The sequence below is a fragment of the Coloeus monedula genome (assembly GCF_965178545.1).
Source record: "Coloeus monedula genome assembly, chromosome: 1".
NCBI classification, from domain to species: Eukaryota; Metazoa; Chordata; class Aves; order Passeriformes; family Corvidae; genus Coloeus; species Coloeus monedula.
In genome coordinates this window covers 42,360,656-42,377,628 of record NC_138781.1, presented here as the reverse complement: position 1 = coordinate 42,377,628, position 16,973 = coordinate 42,360,656, and the positions used below count along the sequence as shown (strand labels likewise).

General features: G+C 42.8%; 1 protein-coding gene across 1 annotated transcript in view; it reads left to right on the top strand.

Annotated features, from left to right (window-relative positions):
• Window positions 1-8,757, top strand: part of TRIM71 (tripartite motif containing 71) — a gene marked incomplete at its 3' end in the record, with an annotated part of 54,963 nt that extends 46,206 nt beyond the window's left edge. Inside the window, exons 3-4 of the mRNA XM_082277342.1 lie at window positions 4,489-4,623; window positions 7,306-8,757. Of these exons, the coding sequence (XP_082133468.1) occupies window positions 4,489-4,623; window positions 7,306-8,757 (1,587 nt within the window). The remainder of the gene's footprint in view (window positions 1-4,488; window positions 4,624-7,305) is intronic.
• Window positions 8,758-16,973: the final 8,216 nt, after the last annotated feature.

Genomic DNA, 16,973 nt, shown 5'->3' with positions numbered 1-16,973 from the left:
TACCTGTGATCCATTCACCCCTGAAATACTGAAGAATTCCTCAGTAGAACCAAAATTTGCTTTTAAGTTTGAATTTTCTCTCCAGAGGGTTTGCACCTTCATTGGAAAACTTGAGATTGGGAAACTTAAATATCGAAATTAATGCCTGCAAAATTATACCTCCCTCCCATCTTTGGATGGATGGATGGAATAAAAAAATCCTAGAGACCTTTTCAAATATGTTCATGCAAGCAAGCATTGATGTGTTGCAGTACAGTTACCATGAGCAGCCTTTATGCATCTCATGGTGCTGCCACTGTGGTGTGCTGGGCTGCAGTTGGTTCAGTTGGATAAATTCCTGGACTGAATTGGTGTAACATGCATCTAACAACATGGTTCAGCATCTGGATTATCAGACCCTGCTGTTTCAGAGAGCTGAGTTAGCATCTTAAAATATCTGTGTGCTGTGTGGACCTAGCTGTGGACATATTGATTTAATTTGAGTATCAGACAGCGGAAACCATGCAGTGAGGGCATCAGCACCTCTGTAGTTGCCCTTCAGAACACAAGCTTTGTAGCAGTTTTTCTTTCTCCCAGAGAATTGTATGCTTTTGATCATTTTTTTTTTTCGCTTAAAAAAGCAGCACTAGTGAAAACTTGGGAGTCTAGAACATTGAATATTCCATAGGAATATTTAAGTTAACATGGAATTATAGATAAAGTTTTTTATAACTTGAGGCTCTAGTTCCTACTCTTCAACAGAAGACAGGAAATACAAAAAATTGCTGAGTGCTACCATTCTACAAAATGACAAGTCCTGATTTGGGCACCTCTGTAGTCAGCGCAGATATCCTGAAGCATGGCCAAGTTCTGTAATGCTGCTACCTTGCTACTTCTGACTCTTGCACGTTTCCTCATAGGTTCGTTTTGCACCATCAGTTGCTGTAGCCACTGTAGCAAGATCATGACTAGTTTTTCCCTCAGGTGGTGAAATGTACATAAAAGGGAGTTCACAGAGGTGTCCACCTAAAGAGAGCTTGCAAAGGACGCCCAGTTTCCAATACGACTTTGCCCTTCACCTTTTACTCAAAACCGAAATGCACTGCTAGCAATAGCTAGTGATGGATGTCTGCATTGCTTTCCTTCATGTTTGTCTGCCTCACTGGAAGCTATGTGTGCAGTTTCCTGGTGTGGTGGCCCTCTGGAATGTATCACCTGCACAAGGACTGTTGCACTTCAATTTTGCTCTTGAGGAATTCAAAGTACCAGTTTTAAAGATACACTGCAAAGTCCTTTACTTGTTTTTAACAAACACAAGGCACTGGTGACATCTCTAATAGAATGGGGAGTGGTGTTGGCCATCTTCAGACCCGTGAGAAGCCAGAAGTGGAGAGGTACAGCAGCAACTAAATTATGTACTGCATTGTCCAACAGCAGGAAACAAAACAGTTGCTCTCCATCTCAAATTCAGTAACCCAGCATAATTCTTGGCTAAACACAGGCCTTGTCTTCTGTCTCCCAAGTGTGTGAACTGGTTGACCATCTAATTGACTAGCGCTGGAAAAATTATGACATACCATGAGGAGAGAGCATCATAAAAGCTGTTTTTCTTTACAAGTATTTGTTGTTAAAAAGATTATGTGGTGTCTGAACAGAACAAGAAATGCTACTGCTTAACATGCTTCCTAAAAAGCTGACCTCTCTAAGTTCCGCACAGGAAATGCCTGCAGAACAGCAGGAGTGAGTTTTCGTGGCAGAATTCTGACATCTTAGAGTAATCAAAGTGAACAAGGGCTTTCCATGTGAAGAAGAATCCCAAAAGTTGTGCTTAATGCTCTTGGCTTTTGCTTCAGATGTAGATAACTTGCCTATTGCTGTTCCCCCCATCATAACTATGCATGTCTGATGCTGTCAGCCTTCCTAGGCTGTTCTAGCTTATTTGGGCAGAGTGCAGGATCCTCTGAATTTTACCAAAACTTCACCAGTATCCTGGATATTAGAGTCTTAGCATTTTGGGCATCCCCCACTGATCTGAGCTGTTCATACTTGGGCAGGTAAAAATAAATCCAGATGATGAGATGTGTAGTTGGTAGACAACCTTGTGCTACTGTTATTTGCCCTACCATAACTGGTTCCTACAGCTGAAAGATCACAGCATCCACAGGGAATTGCTACCTCTCCTGCTGCAATGGAGTTCTTGAAAGGTGGACTCTGGTTTTAGTGGGAGTTAATGAGGAAAGTTGGGATTGCTCCTATCTCTAAGGTATAAAAAGGGATGCATATATGTAGATCATGCTTCTAAATTGGTACTGCTGTACAAAAAGCAAAAATAAGTGAATCAAGGCTTTTATGCTTTCACAGACATCATTGTTAAAATTGGAATATGAGTGGATAGTTTCCCTAACACTTCTCAAGGAGATACCTCTTTCCCTTTGCTAGAGAAGGAAGGTGTTTTGCTGTACTTGATGGGAATCCAGGTCTGTTTTGGAAGAAATGCATGCTTTTTCCCTACAGTAGGGCAGGTTCTGTATTTGAATGGCAAAGAAGAGATAGAGGCACAGTATTGTTACGTTTTCCAGCTAGGTCTGAGGCTTACTGGCTTTTATGAAGCCTTAATCCATGGCCAATTGTGACTTCATGTCTGCTTCGTGAAGTGTTGTAATGAGACTTTCCTTTTTTGTCAAATTCGCCTGCCAGAAACTTTGTGAGAGGGCAGGTCAGGTCAGCCTCCAGTGGGACTGGGATATGTAGGCTGTCTATGAGTTTGAAGACATTCCCTGTTAAAACTGTAGTGAAGGTGACTCTGGGAGCTCATGAAAGAGGAAGAGCTGAAAGACCTGTTCCTCTTACTGAGTCCTGGGCTGCAGGCTGGCTGTCAAGTAGCACTCCTGTTTTCCCTGACAGTTTGCAGGAGAATTCTTTGGAGCAAAGATAGAAATGTTGTCTTGTCCGATTTTTTTCGGGGTTGTCTTCAGCTTGTCTCCAGAGAGCAATCACCCGGCCAAGTTAGTCTCATTTTTCTTTCAGAAAAGGATCTCTTATGTGACCTGAAAGAATAAGTCTAATTCAGACTAGTTGTCTTAAAATAACTTACCTGGAATGAAAATGTCCACATAACACTATATTTAAGGTTTTATGTTTTAGCATTCCAACTGTTGGCATAAACTAGAAGCTGCTGAACTGAGAATTCAAAAATACTAACCACTATTGAGTGAAAGATGACAAAGTACTGTCTGACTTTGTAGATGATGCTGGGTCACATTGGGTAGTTAATAGATTGTTGCATCAGGTAGTTCTTAGATTGGTACATCCTCATATGTAGAATTAAACTGAGGGTATCTTCCAGAAGGTTCTGAATCTATGATAAAGCCTTTAAATTACTTTTTTGCTGACTTCAATAAGCCTGCATTTCTGAAGAAAAAAAAGTGTTTCCTAATGTTCAGAGGGAAGCACTGTTTCAGTTTGTGCCCATTCCCTCTGGTCCTGTCACATGGCACCACTGGAATGACCCTGGCTCTGCCCTCTCAGTGCCCTCCCTTCAAGTATTTGTATAAATTGGTAAGAACCCCTCTTTTTTAGGCTGAATACCTTCACATGCCATCATTTTGTTCTAGAATTTTGTGACTAATAAGTTAGTCTTTTTTTAACCTCTTTGAGGTTCACAGGCTCATCTGTTGGTTCACTGTATGACAAAAGTGTTGAAAAATTGTTAACCATTGCTATTGAACCTTTTCCACTGGGAACTGTGATCCTTCAGATTTGCCTGGTCTTGTTTTTATGCCCCTTTCTGTAATATTTTGTGAAACTTGGGAGTAGTTTAGGAAGGATTTTTTGAGGAAACCATTTTTAATTTGAGGGGGGGAAAGAGACATGCTCCTTCTGTGTGCATTCTGCAGAATGCTACTACAGAATGTTTTTAAAATACTAGCATTGCAAGGTTAAAATAATTTGGTCTCTACCCAAGGTGTGAATAGCTATATGAATGCTTTTTACTGATAACCATTTTTTTGGGTTTTTCTTTTAAAATTGATTAACTTTATGTGATGTTAGGGGTATTTCTGTGCAGCTCAGACACATAGACAATGCAGTCTATTACCTACACTGTCATTTCTTACTAGGAGCGGACCCATCACACAACAACAGTCTGAACCGTTTTGAGGGAGTAGAAAAATTGGCTTCTCTACGTGTAAGAAAACAGGAGTGTGAATTTCTGTGCTAGTCTCTTGTTCACCATACTAGCTGCTTGCTGGAATTGCACAGGGAATTTAGTGCTGTGGTGTTGGTGCAAGGCACAATGAAGGTGTAAACTCCATGTAATAGATGTATGTAAACAATCCTGTCAGTTTTTAGGCTGGAGTGTATGAAATGGGTGAAGGCCTAGTAAGAAACTAAGAGTTGTCACTTCATGCCTTCACCTGAAGGTGTAGTGAAATGTAAGCAGCAGTCCTCTGATGCATTTTTAATTGGTTTGGTCGAGCCTGAAGTGTGTTTGTCTTTTTTTCTCCCTAGCTGAGTATTGAACAGGCCCAGGCTGTGGCAGAGCAAGTTGAGATGAAAGCGAAGGTGGTGCAGTCTGAAGTCAAAGTAGTGACCACTAGACATAAGAAGGCCTTGGAAGAGCGGGAGTGTGAGCTGCTCTGGAAGGTATGCACCCTTACATTTGTGGTTTGTACTGCTGACAAGTGATTTGCAAACTGAAAAAATACTTAAACTACTACACAGCCAGATTCTGATATCCAAGGAAAACTGCAGGTTTCCTTAACAGGAACTGCTGGTGGGGTTTTTGCAGGGGCTGCTGCATCCTCAGAGCAGTGCAGCCCCACATGTGGGCTGGGCGCTCCCCCTGCTGGCCCGGCAGCTGCCCTGAGAGATCTGCTCCATAAACAAAGTCTTCAAAATATCTTTAATGTGCTGCTCTAGAATCAGGTGCATAGTATAATCAGTTTCCCGATCTGCTTCTCATAAAGGACAGGAGCAAAGCTGTATATCCCATCCTTTTTTTTTTTTTTTTTTTTTTTTTTTTTTTTTTTTTTTTTTTAGAAAGACTAGCAGAAATTCTGAGAGACCAATTTCATTGTCCCCATCCCTAAAAACCTTTACTCTCAAACAAGGTAGCATCCTCCCTGTAATTATTTTTTTGGAACTAGTATAAGAAAAGAGTACTCTCCAGCAAGAATATCTGCACAATCCTGAACTGATGGGCTCGTTTCAGCCACAATGAGTGTGTGGTATTTTGAGAGGAGGAAAGGAAGTAACAGGCAAGTTTCTTATTCCAGAAAAGTAACTTAATGGTCATGGCTTTTCTCTGCTTGTTTAGCACAGATTAGTTTGGATTGGCCGTTTGCATCCCACTTGTAGAATTGAACAGGAACACACTCTCAGCTGTAGGATTAGGACTTCTGGATCACCAAGTCAAGCTGACTTGTCCAATGACCCCATGACTGCTATGGTGCTAAAAGGGAGCAATAATGTTTGGTCAAGATGGGAAAGGTTTATGAGTAAACCGAGACTGCTCCTATACCAAGCAGTGGCACCAGAGAGTGCAGCTGGAAACCAGGTGCTGTGTGGCTGCTGCCTGTACCGCAGAGCTGGGCAGGATGGCACATACGTGTGCTTGGCAAGGCACATGCTGCCCAGAAGCAGTACCATTCTGCTAGGGCATTTCTCCCCTCTTCTCCAGCAACATGAATTGGAACAGTAATTTCCTGGTTTAATATCTGTTGCCAGCAAAATGACCACTCTGATAGAGGTTTATTGTATAGAAATGCTCTAGCTACAGTGAGTCTCATCCCCTGCAAGAGAAGCTTTGTTTTCTTTTGTAAGTGTCACTAGCAAGATTAAAAATGCACTTTATATAGTTAGTGTACTCTGAAGGCTGCTTTTTCTGAGGTTTTTGATCGAGGGAGATGAGTTCACTTTTCACTGTTAACCTTCCCCAGGAAGCTTGGCAGCTTTCTCTTTTAAGGTATTCCTAGTACAGGAGGAGTAAGAGCTGCCACTAAGCTCTTTTTATCCCACGGTGCTGTACAAATGCACTTTTTGGGAATATCTGCACTGAGAGCAAGTTCTCTTTAAGTTAGAAAACATTATTTTAAGAAGAAAATACGGTGATAAATTATTTTAGCAAAACAAACTTGAGTCAAACAAGCTCTTGGATCAAGTATGCTAATAAACAATTTTGTATACTAGAGCTGAGTCTAAGGATTAAGCTGAGACCCAAGATCAATTTGTCTTGGACATCTATTGGAAGAAGCATCTCTAATTCTTTTTTTACAGTTTGCTAAAACCTGCATACCTCAACTTACAGCATGTTTGTACATAAGTTATGTAGTCAGTGTCTAACCAAGGGGTGTTCAGACATTGAGTCTTCCTTCGTTAAAATGCATTTCAGTTATTGTTCTGCAGCCAAGCAGGTATTCAGACAGCAGGAAATGTCTTCGCTTTATTGTTGCAAAAGTACATGTCACATTAGTTTTACAAAGCAGGTGTCTTTGTCAGATGGTCCAAAGTGCTTTTTCACATGTAAAGGTAGACACAGGCTTATATAGATGAGTTACAAAACAACCATTTTTGCACCAATTTCAGTCCCTCAAGCAGGGACTGGCAGCAACCTTCTGTGTTATTTGAAGTGACGTTTACAAAGTATCCTGTTTTAAAGCACGAGCTCAGCATGACCGCCAGTATTTACAAGAAACTATTAAAATAATTGGACCCTAAAAATCCCTGGAGATAGATGTCTGCTATTATCCAGTCACATGGAAACAGTTCTGGCGCGAAGGGGAATGACAGGAGCCCACGTGCACTAGCTGATGCTGACTCCCAGCCTCAGCTCTGTGGGACAACATCCCACCTTCTGAAATTGGTCTCAGTTCTGGTTAGTGAAGCCTCAGCCTCTGCTCTTCTTGAGAGGCTGCAGTAACCTCTGTCTTCCCTGGGGTCTGAATGGAGGTGTGCCTGTGGATGATCTGTCAAGTACCTTGCAACTAGAAAACAGAATACCATTTGGGGAAGCAAATAATTACTAGTAAGCAAGTGATTCTTGCTTTCAAATGTCACTCTGATGCAGCAGATCTGCAGGGTAGGAATGTATGGTTTTGCCTGGAGGGCGGGAGAGACTAATAATCCTAAATTTGGATAAGTAATTAGTTTTCCTTGTTTCTTCTTGTCTACATGGTGGCTTTTGGGTGTTTGTTCTGCAGCCGTGTGTCAACATGCCGTAACAACTCTCCAACTGGCTTTTATGTAGAAGGGAGACTGGAGGAAATCTGTGTTCTGGTCTGTCTTTCCTGATGTAAATGTGCTTTTCTCTCCCCCGTTTCCTACAAGGTGGAAAAGATTCGCCAAGTCAAGGCCAAGTCACTCTACTTGCAAGTTGAAAAGTTACGTCAGAACCTAAACAAGCTGGATAACACCATTAGTGCTGTACAGCAGGTCCTGGAGGAGGGTCGTACCATGGATATTCTTCTGGCTCGGGACCGCATGCTGGCTCAGGTGCAGGAGCTGAAGAACGTCAGAGGCCTTCTCCAGCCACAGGAAGATGACAGGATCATGTTCACCCCTCCTGACCAGGCATTGTATATGGCCATTAAATCTATGGGCTTTGTCAGCAGTGGGGCTTTTGCTCCCTTGACCAAAGCCACGGGGGAAGGTCTCAAGCGTGCGCTGCAGGGCAAGGTGGCCTCTTTCACCGTGATTGGCTACGACCACGACGGGGAGCCTCGCCTTTCAGGGGGTGACATGATCTCTGCAGTGGTCATGGGCCCAGATGGAAACCTTTTCGGGGCAGACGTCAGCGATCAGCAGAATGGAACCTACCTGGTCAGCTACCGTCCCCAGCTGGAGGGAGAGCACCTGGTGTCCGTGATGATGTGCAACCAACACATTGAGAACAGCCCCTTCAAAGTGGTGGTGAAGTCTGGGCGCAGCTACATCGGCATCGGGCTGCCGGGGCTGTCCTTCGGCAGCGAGGGAGACAGCGACGGCAAGCTCTGCCGCCCCTGGGGGGTCAGTGTCGACAAAGAGGGCTACATCATTGTCGCCGACCGCAGTAACAACCGCATCCAGGTGTTCAAGCCATGCGGGACCTTCCATCACAAGTTTGGCACGCTGGGCTCCCGGCCGGGCCAGTTCGATCGCCCTGCCGGCGTGGCCTGTGACATTTCGCGTAGGATTGTCGTGGCCGACAAGGACAATCATCGCATCCAGATCTTCACGTTTGAGGGGCAGTTCATTCTGAAGTTTGGGGAGAAAGGAACAAAGAACGGGCAATTCAATTATCCATGGGATGTGGCTGTCAACGCAGAGGGCAAGATCCTGGTCTCTGACACGAGGAACCATCGTGTTCAGCTGTTTGGGCCCGACGGTGTGTTCCTTAACAAGTATGGCTTCGAAGGGGCACTCTGGAAGCACTTTGATTCCCCCAGAGGTGTGACATTCAATCACGAGGGCCACTTGGTAGTGACGGACTTCAACAACCATCGCCTCCTGGTCATACATCCAGATTGCCAGTCAGCACGCTTCCTGGGCTCCGAGGGCACCGGGAACGGCCAGTTCCTGCGCCCGCAGGGAGTGGCCGTGGATCAGGAAGGGCGCATCATTGTGGCCGACTCCAGGAACCACCGGGTGCAGATATTCGAGTCCAATGGTAGCTTTTTATGCAAATTTGGCACTCAGGGAAGCGGCTTTGGTCAGATGGACCGCCCTTCAGGTATAGCTGTCACCCCTGATGGCATGATTGTTGTGGTCGACTTTGGAAACAATCGAATTCTCGTCTTCTAATCTGTGTTTGAATTAGGAAGAAACTGTCTCAGGGAAATTCTTCTAAGAGAAAATGAAAAAAATACAACGTTAATTCAAACCTACCTCATCTTTAATTTTTTTACAGATGAATGTACTTACCTTTTCTGCAGGGAGTGAGCCTGTAAAATTGAATTCTATCTACCTCATTGTCCTCCCTTCCCTCCCCAGTTTCTTGCCCCCTCCCTATCCCCACATACTCATAGTTCAGAACGTTTTACCTCTTTCCCCCCGATGGGGTTTCATGCACAAACAAGTGTTGCTGTGCACATTAGGTGGTTTGTGTGGTGAGTTCTGTTAGACTAAGCCAGGAAAGGCGCTATGTAACTTTTTAAATGGAGAAAATGGTAGTAGGTGTTTGTAGAGAATTTGTGTTCTTGACCATTCTGCAGTTCTGTGGGAGGGGACATGGGAGGGAGGGGCATTTGTTGTTGATTTGGGTTTTTTGTTGGGTTTTTTTTGTGGTGTTTTTTTTTTTTTTTTTTTTTATTGCTGCTGCAGCAGAGAACTTTTTCCCGTTCTCCTTTTTATACCTCAGTGTGTTTGATTTACTGGCGAGCACAGCATCTTGTTCCCAGACAACTTTGAACGTTTTGTGAAAGTGAGTGGAAGGTGGAAGTCATTCACCAGGAAGAGCAAGTTTGCATCTTTTTTGGCATTTCTCTGTATTTTTTTACTAAAACACAGTAATTTAACAGCACAAAGTGAAGCTGAAGAAAATGCACAAAAATTCTTTAAGTTTAAACCAAATTGTTCGTTTTAGTGGCTTAGTGCGGTCATTGTAAAGTTAAGATAAAAAGCAAGGCTTCCTTTAATGTATCCTGTTGTTGAGAATTTCATTTTTACCCCTTTTCACCTGAAAGCTAAATTAATTTGAAAAAAGTTACTCTTTCTTTTTATCAGTGCACCTAATCTAGGAAACAGAAGAGGTTACAAGGAGCACTGAAACAGGGAAAATCAAACCCTTTTGATTTACTTTCTTTCTGAAATGACTAGCGTTTTTTGCCCCTCCCCGTAGAGTGACTTTAAGGGAATAACGTTTGATTTTGTTAGAACAGAAGTGGTACCTTTTTCCAAAAGTAAGAAATAAGCACAGCTTTGGAGATTCAGGGTGTGTTTTGGAGAAGTCAACAGTTGTTTTGCTTTGTTTTGGGTTTTTTTGTTTAGAGAGGATTGCAATAACTCTTATCAGTGATGAGGTTTTGTTTTGTTTTGTTTTGTTTTGTTTTTTTTCATCTTCTGGCTTCCCCAAAGAGCTGGACTGAAGATTTTGAAAATGTCTTCTGTAGCTTTTAGGGTGGGTGGGGTGGGCCTGTAACTCCCTGCTGCAGGATCTCTGGCTACAGATCCAAGTGAAGAATTACCAGTACCAGCTAAAGGCAAACTGCATCGAGGTGAAACTTTGCTGCTTTTTTCCCAGGGCAGTACCAAAGAATTCTGTGTAAAATTAATGTATATGATCCTTAAAAGCTTGGAGGCAGGGGAAGTTTGCCCTTTAGGGGATATAAAAACAGGTGTTCTGAGAAGCAGAAACTTTTGGGGAGAATAGAGATCTCTTTAGCAAAACGTGACTTTGAATCCCTGGGAGGATTTGGTTTTATTCTTTGATTTCTTGCATTGTGGTTTAGCTGTTCATGCAGATATGGTCTCTACAGACCTGTAGCTTCACCCTCTGGTGTTGGCAAAGGAGAATTGTTTAAAGTGGGAAACAGAGGGCTCTTCTGCAATGCAAAAACTCATGTGTCAGTACTCTTGGGTTTGGAAGTGCCATGGGATTTACCTTACTGTTTGCAAGAGATCTCTGAAATGTAAACATGGTCATTGTTGAAAAGTCTGAAGAGCCTTAACCATCCTCCAAGGAAAGGGTTCATCTCTCTGCCAGCCACCATGCACAAAAGTGACCTGAGGTTGAAAGGCTCTTTACAAGTTTGTGAGAAATCACAAGGTGCACTTTCCTTCTTGCTGCTTTTCCCCTCCAAGGAGTGTTAAGTTTCTGGGTTTTGTAGAAATACCGATGATGTGTGCAGACAGAGAGAGCTGCCACTTTAGAGGAGGCTTAAACTAAAGGACCAGAAAGAGACAAGAAAGATTCATGAGATGGCAAAACCTCTTTCAAAAGAAGGGTGAGGAAAACCACCTAAGTTAAATGGGATAAAACAACTGTGCTCCCTTTCAGCCAAAGCCTCAAGGAAGCAGACTCTTCAAAGCAGTGTGTTTCAGTTAGGCTTAATCTTAGGATGGCATGGTTTAAAAACAGTCTTGAAAGGATAATCTTTTATACAGATGTCTGTCATTAAATTTCTGTGGCCACACAAAATGTGTATGAGAGAGCGCTAGTTTACCTTCAAGTTTTGCAAGTTCTGCCTGCATACACACCTCCCTTCTTGGGGGTGGCCTACAGTTGTGACAGATGTCCATGGTTGTTTTGTATTATTCAGCCCAAGAATTATTTGCAACTTGGGCTGTGAAAACTAATAGGCTGCAAGATGTAGATACCAAAGAAAATTGGTTTTAAAAGCTTTAATGTTTTGTCTGCAGTGTCCTTGCATTTATCCTATCATGTCTTAATGAAAATGGCAGGTCTCTTAATACTTTGACCAGAGTGGCTGACAGTGCTGAAGTGTCCTAGAAATGCTCTTGTGCTTAAATGCTTGTGGCATTTGCCCTTCTCTGCAGCTAGAAGGGAGTTGTTTTTCCAGACATTAAAAAAAAGTGAAGTGTGCAGTCAGGATTGTGTTGAACTGGAGGAACGTTTTGCCCCCCCAGCCTGCACTGTGTGGAAGGTGACAGACACTGAAGCTGCCCTTTGCTGTTTTGAATGGAGCCATTGCACAACCCCGCAGCCCAGCTCAGTCAGGAAGAGGAATGACTTGAACTCTTTTTAAGTTGCTGTCTATTTAACTCATAATTTAGTGGGATTTGCTTGCAAACTGAACCTGGAGTGTTTGACCTCGTGTTGGGGAGCTTTTTCGTTTTAAAAACACTACTATTTAGCTACCCAAAAGAATTCCTTATCTTTGTGATAAATAGTGCTAAGCACACTTGGTCTCATTGAAAAGTGGTAGTGTAGCTTATAAAATGGAGTGTTTTATATGCAATGAAAAAAGTAGTGCTAATATACAATGCCAACATCAGATGCCCCATAGGGGCTTATTAAAAAGTAATATACTTAAATGAGATTCAAACCTTGCTCTGCTTTTCCATGCATGTTCTCAGGTTAATGCCCCAGTATGACTGCATGCATGCAGAGAGGAAAAGCAAGGCTTGGAAGCTGGATTGCAAACCAAACAAGCATTCAGAGTAACCTTCTTAACTAGGGGAAATGGCCTGGAGAAGGGTGAAGTGAGTGTGTGCCTCTTCGTTGGGGAACAGCAAATGTGGGTGACAGAGCTGTCTTCTACTAGAACTCCCAAAGGATTTTCTCTATGCCGTGTTAAACCAGTGGCTCTCTGCAAACCTTTTGCTTGACAAAATGTTATCAGCAATCAGTGTGGCTGGTTTGGGTATATAAAGCAATCTTGTCCTTTCTTAGAATTATTTAAGCAGGAATTTTAGTAGCAAGCTGAAGCAGATTCAGTACTTGATAATGCAGGTCCTTCAGATAACTCACTCCTTTTTATTTAGTACCTTTTAAATATAACTTATTTAAGGAAGTCCATAAACCTTAAACTTTTAAAGAAAGCAAGGGAAGGAAGATAACACCTGAAAACTAATGCATGTTAGGGCCAGACATAACCAACTTGGGAGAAAGAACAAGTCACTTGGATTTGGCATTCCCTTGGAATTGAAGGAGAGTAGGCCCCGTTTGTTATGTTACAGTTAAACCAAAATTAATTTCTGAAGAGAGCAGGTTTATAGGCTCATCTTGCCATAACTTTGATAATAAGATTTATTTGTTCAGTTCTAGTTTAAAAAAATATTGTGCCAAAGTTTTGTTTATTTTTTAAAGGAGTGTAAGCCAAATGGTGCCAAAAAGGTAATAGGGTATTTTAAAGTAGAGATATTTAGACAAACAGTTTGGAACTGTATAAAAAAGGAACACTGGTACTTGCGTTAGACAAATACTGTACCTTTGGTCTCTTGGGAGTTTGAAACCGTTTGCTGTGGTACAAAATGCACAACTAGAGATGCCACTATCTTTTGCTTGAAGTTCTACCTCACTTTGCAGAAGTAAATCATCTACCTCAATTTAGCATCAGACAGGTTTGGGAAATAGCTGAGAATCTGCCTGGGGGGAGGATTCATCCTGCCTGTTGGAAAAGCATTTTAATTGAAACAGAGATACTAAGTGTGTACTATGTGGTGACTGCTTGCTTTTGTTTGCTTTTGTTTTTGCTGCCTGCCTATGGAGATATTAAGCTGCCCTCACTAGAGAATCTGTAAATAGAACCAAATGTTCTGGCAAACTGGACTGAGACCTGAAATGCTTTTGAGTTTGTTCTGGTTTCACTACGAGGTATGGAAGTGTAAACTTTTGTTCAGTATTATGACACTACTGGCTGACGTGACATATTTCATGTTCATTTGCAGTGTTCTTATGTCCGTAAGACCTTTAGGTCTTCTCTCTACAAGAGAAAAACTTTTATGCATGCCTACCAATGTGTCCTGTTTGAGAAGACTGGTGTTATGATTGCTGTAAACACAATGCTATACCAAATGCTTGAAGGGAATAAGGTCCTGATTTTTTATTTTATTGACTTGGTGATTGTATTAGTAGCTTGCTTGACTCAATGGGATTTTTTCCACCATGACAAAGCAATCAAGTTCCTATTCCTGGAGGGCAGCTTAGATTCAGACACACTCAGGAGAGGCAGTTTAAAACCAGTGTCTTGGGGTTTTAGGCAAGTTTAGTAGTGACGTGCAACATACCCCCTGTTTTACCTGTGGAGTAAAGTTGCAGAAGCACATTTTCAGACTACTCTATTGGGGGGAAAAAAAAAAATCCTTTTTCCTCCCCAATTCATATTAAGGGGTGGCAGAAGTGGGTACAGGAGACCCCTAATAACAATAGGCTGTGTTGGGTTTGGTAAATGTTATGGTGGGAAATGTACATTGATGTCTCTAAGTGATCTTACGGGTTAACAAGCCAGACTGGCATCTTTTTCCATCATTGTTCAACCAATAATGGTTCTAAAAATGCTTTGTGTACCTGCATGGTCTTAGACCTTCTATTAATGATTGTATCAACTTACAAACTCAGGTAGATAATTTTTTTAAGCTCTTTTCATGGAGCCTTACTGACTGAATGTTAAGTGTCTGTGTACTGATGTAGTTAAGTAACTTCCTTTTGAACTACCAAACTAGTTTAAAAAAAAAAAGTCCTTTTATAGGTTTGTAGAGTACTTTTCAGACAATGTAGTAGTTTTTCCTTCAGAGGGAGAGATGCCTGTTTCTGGGTTTTGTTTTTAGGTTTGGTTGGTTGGTTGTTTTTTGTTTTTTTTTTTTTTTTCCCTAAAATGACTAGGAGTTTTTTAACTAGTTTGTAAGGTTTGCTTAGTCACCTGAGTTGGTGGGGGTTTCTTACATCTGTGACTCTTGTTTGTACTGTGCATTACCTGTCATGCCCTGCTCACTTCGTGCACAGGTCCTTGGAGGAGCTGAGGGTGTTGAACACTTGCCTGAGATTTAACTCAAATAGAAATTGCAAGCCTGGAACAAAATGAAGCTCAGCCCCATGAAACCAATGTCAAACATGCTTTTTTTTCCTCTTCCCCCCCCCCATTTAATTGGCTGTAGATGTATGCCCCATCTTACAAAATTTTAACTACTGATTTATAAGTAGCATTGCCTTGGTGCAAGTTTGCATTGGGATCCAGGCTGATCTTGTCATTCTTTGGATGTTGGGCATCTTGAGTTGATTTGGTTTTTTGGTTTCCTCTTCTGTTATTTCTTTTCTACTTTAGTTGACTAATCATGCTGCTCTCCTAACAATAATAAAGTACCTCAGGAGGACAGACAGTGCTCTGCTTTTAATGAGCTGCTCAGAGCTTTTGTATCTAATTGAAAATGAGCCAGGCTGTGACAAGAATTGCCATGCTCCAAAAAGGGCATCACATTGCTACTTGGACAAAAAGTGATATAATTTTTACTTGTCAGATGTTGAGTACTGCAGAGAAGAAAGCATGACAGGTTATGTGCAAACTTTTACATAGAATAAGTGAAAAAAATGTTAGAACCCTTGTGTTAATGGAGGCTTCTGAATGTATCTTTGTGGTCCATAGGGAAGGCTGAAGGATGTAGCAAGGAGACGATGTATCAGCTACTGGCAGCCTTAAAACAAAGTCAGTGTCTCTCTGGACTTTAAAATGTTCCTATGCAGTTTATTTTATTTTTGTTTAATCAAATAAATGTGAGGTTTTTTCATGGCAACTCTGTGTGTGTGTGTGTGTTTCTTTACTACCCAGAAAAAGTCTTCTCTTCTATGAGGATGCAAAAAAGAAAAAGCCCCTCTTCATTGTCTGTGCTGTTAGAAAAAAGTCCTCATTGTCATGGCTGGAGGAAAGAGTTGTGATATTGAACTCACTGTTTCAAACGCCATGCTTTTTTTCCAGTGTTTTGCCAGAAAGTTTCTGGTTTAACTTTTTCAGGTCCATTTCTAGGTTTCCATTCCTTCACCTTGGCAACTGAAAGAATGCTTCTTCTGCATGGCAGTGTAAAGCAAAGCCACCAGAACATTCAGTAGGTGTCTCTGGCATCTTACAGGGCAGGCTGTCAACAAAAGCTGGGTGAGTGGAAAGCTGCCCTCTTTCTTCACTACCTTGGAAAATGTTTAAAAAGAAATGGTGAGCATAGGAAGATGCTCTTTAAGGAAGGTTTGAGAATTAAAGCCGCTGACTGAATTCCCAGTATGGGTAGCAGTGGAGGTGGATTCCATGCTCTGGAAGTGCTGGCTGCTTTAGCTTTTCAAAGCCAAGATGCCTTCTGGGCCTGTACAACTGTAGGGCTCTCAGTACCATGCTGTGCTCTATTCATCAAAATCCTTCACCAGGCCATTGCTTTCTTCCTGCTGGAGCAGCTGGCAGCAGGTCAGCAGTACAGAGCTCATTTCAAGTGGGAGGGAGGGAGAGAGAGAGAAGGCCCTGTGGAGGTGGGGACAAAGGCTGCCCAGGTGACCTTGTCCAGCTTCCTCTATTACTCTGTATTCCCTTGGCTCCTGTGTGCCCTCTTCCTGAAGACAGCAGGAACCCCGCAGCTCACTGAACACCAGGAGCTGGCTTAGGACGCTGCTGAATGAGTGCTGTTCTTGCACCAGGGCCATGGGCGGAGCTAAAGGCTCTGACGAGAGAGAACAGCAGTGGTGCAGGGCCATGGTGCAGGAACAGTGCTGAGGTAGCGACAAGGCTTATGGTGTGTGGTGGGGGAAAAAAGGGAATGCACCCTCTTTTTCCTGCTGTGGGAATATGAGCCAGTGCATGGCTGCAGAGGAAGATCCTGGAGGTAAGGGGAGAGTGGGGGGATAGGGACAGGCGCCCTTTCCTTCAGGAAATAGCCCAAACCAAACTGATAAGCATTATTGCATTTACTAACTTAGCCCACTGCTGCGCCTGGGCTGCTCATGCTCCCCCTTTTTCCATCAAAGGACAGTTCACAGTTTTACTTGACCTTCACTTCTTTCTTAACAGAGACTAAAAGCAACTGAGGGAAAAGGGACTGGAGGGAGAAGCCAGGTCCTTGGCTGCTGCCTCCCTTGATGTGTTTTGATACTTATTTTTTCTTTTCTGTTAATAGTGAACGATGGAAGCTGAAAGCCGTCATCAGCCAGCATCCATCCCTCTGTGCGAGACAGTGCCACGGGCAGGGGGGAAGCGGCAGAGCTGCTGTGGGGGCTGAGCCGCCTCAGGGCACAGGAACGGGCAGGGAGAGCTGGGGCCGAAGGCTGCGGCTCACGTGCAAATGCGGCTGCGATAAGATGTGCCTTATCTGGGAAACAACTGCATCCGTCATGGAGCCTGGGCACGGCGAGAGCATCTTTTGCATGTGAATGCCCCGCATTCCTGGGGGGGCGGGGAAGGGCGGGGAGGAATCTTCTCTATTCAGGGCCCGGGACCACACAGGGAGCATCTCGAACCTTTTGTATTTAATCAGTCAATCTACTTTGACGTAACGGATGTATCCGCTCCCTTTCTTCCGTCTTTCAGAAAGGTGATGGCTACCTACTTTTTCCTGATACTTTTTTTATTCCTAATGTTTCTAAACTG